General features: G+C 17.9%; 1 protein-coding gene across 1 annotated transcript; it reads right to left on the reverse strand.

Annotated features, from left to right (window-relative positions):
* Nucleotides 1–222: 222 nt before the first annotated feature.
* PRSY57_0812900 (hypothetical protein) lies at nucleotides 223–1,785 on the reverse strand (the record flags this gene model as incomplete). The annotated part of the gene is made up of 1 exon (XM_012907068.2): nucleotides 223–1,785. One exon carries the CDS (start codon nucleotides 1,783–1,785, stop codon nucleotides 223–225), a length of 1,563 nt encoding a protein of 520 aa, XP_012762522.2.
* Between the last annotated feature and the right edge of the window lie 190 nt (nucleotides 1,786–1,975).

Consider the following 1,975-nt stretch of genomic DNA (forward strand, 5'->3'; position numbering starts at 1 on the left):
AAAGGTGAAAAAAAAAAAAATAAAAAAAAAAAAAGCGAAAACAAAAAATAAAAAAAAAAAAAAAAAAAAAAAAAAAAAAAAAAAAGAATTTATTAAAATAATATAATAATAAATTAAAACATATAATATAAAATAATTAAACAAAATAAGAACGATATAATAATCATATGATTATTATATTATATTATATTATGTTATATATAATTTTTATATGAAAATAAATTAATTTTTTTTAAAAAAGTTTTTAAAAAAATGCTTTATTTTTTTTTTTCCATTTTTAAAATTCTTTCTATCATTCGAATTATCACTATCATCATATTCATTATCATAACTTTTATTATTATTGTACATACTATGTGTATTATTTTTGTTGAGGTGCCCATTTTTTTTATTGAAATATTCTTTTTTATTATATATATTTTTATTTCTATTTGTATCCATTAAATTTGTATTACTATCTCCGTGTGTTTTATGAACCTTGTATCTTTCATTATGTATCTTACGTATATCGCTTAGGGCTTGTTGTTCTTCTTTTTTTTTTTGATTAATAATATTAATTTTATTGTTAAGTGAAAGATTTGCTATATTTGATAAATTTTCTAAACTTCTTTTTTGATCTTGAATTAAATTATCAGTTCTGTTATATTTGTCTATATTTAATTGATAATTTTTTTTGGTTTCATTTTTTTCGATTGAATTTGAATATTTATATGTTATATCTTTATTTAGAGAATTCATTATTATTTTAACTGAGGATAAAACATATTCAAATAAGATAGCATCTTTATCATTAAATTCTTTGTGAAATTTCCATAAAAATTCTGTACCTTCTGAATTATTAATTATATCTACATTAATTTTATTCACATAATCTTGTCCTAGTTTAATATAAGAATAATCAGTATTAAAATTTAATATATCAAATAATAATTTAATTAAATTATATATATCATCATTAATTAAAAATGTATTTTTTACTTGTATATTTCTTAATTTAATAGTTTTATATTTTTCTTCATTTGGATGAAAACTAATATTACTTAATAATTTATATAATACTTTAAATACATTTTGAAAATGTACAATTTGTTCATCTATGTCTATATCTTTTTCTTTATAATATATAATTAATTGTTCAATAATTCTATCTAATATTATAGTAATATTAATAAGCATATCTTCTTCTATAATATAGAAATTCTTTGCCGATATATTACGTTTTATATTTTCATTCTCTAATAATGATTTCTTGAATTGAATTTCTAAAAAGGTTGGATTTTCTTTCTTAAGCTTTACATTTCCTTGTTCATTTTTATTATATAAATTATTTTCGAATATGTTCTTATTACACTCTAATTGGTATGTTCCTTCTGAATTATTTTTATTAGTACTAGTATTGTGTACATTAATATTATTATTATTATTATTATTATCATGGATTTTATTTTTGAAATAATTCATTTCCTTCTTTTCATTTATATCATTTTTATTACAAGTTGTTACATAATTTTCTTCAGATATCTCATTTTCTCTTTTTTGAAAAAATTCTCCTCTTTCATAAGTACTCTTTAGTCCTTCCATACTTTTGACATTTTTTGGATTGCCATCATTTTGTTCATTCTGTTGATACTTTTCATTTTCCATATTGTCCCCTTTAAGGGGAAGATCTATTTTTTCATCATGCTCTTTTTCTATCTCTACTGAAATAGTCTTTTTCATTTTATTCTTATCAGTACATGATATATTATGATCGTCATTCTTATTAACATCCTTTACATTCGTCATATTTTATAACATACGAGTTTATACTTTCAATGTATGTTCATTTACTTAGTGAACATATTCATTCTTCTTCCGTTAAGCTTTTTTTTCTTTTACTTTTTAAAAAAAAAAAGCAAAAAAAAAAAAAAAAAAAAAAAAAAAAAAAAAAAAAAAAAAAAAAAAAAAAAAAAAAAAAAAAAAAAAAAAAAAAAAA

This window comes from Plasmodium reichenowi, chromosome 8, assembly GCF_001601855.1.
Source record: "Plasmodium reichenowi strain SY57 chromosome 8, whole genome shotgun sequence".
Classification (NCBI taxonomy): domain Eukaryota; phylum Apicomplexa; class Aconoidasida; order Haemosporida; family Plasmodiidae; genus Plasmodium; species Plasmodium reichenowi.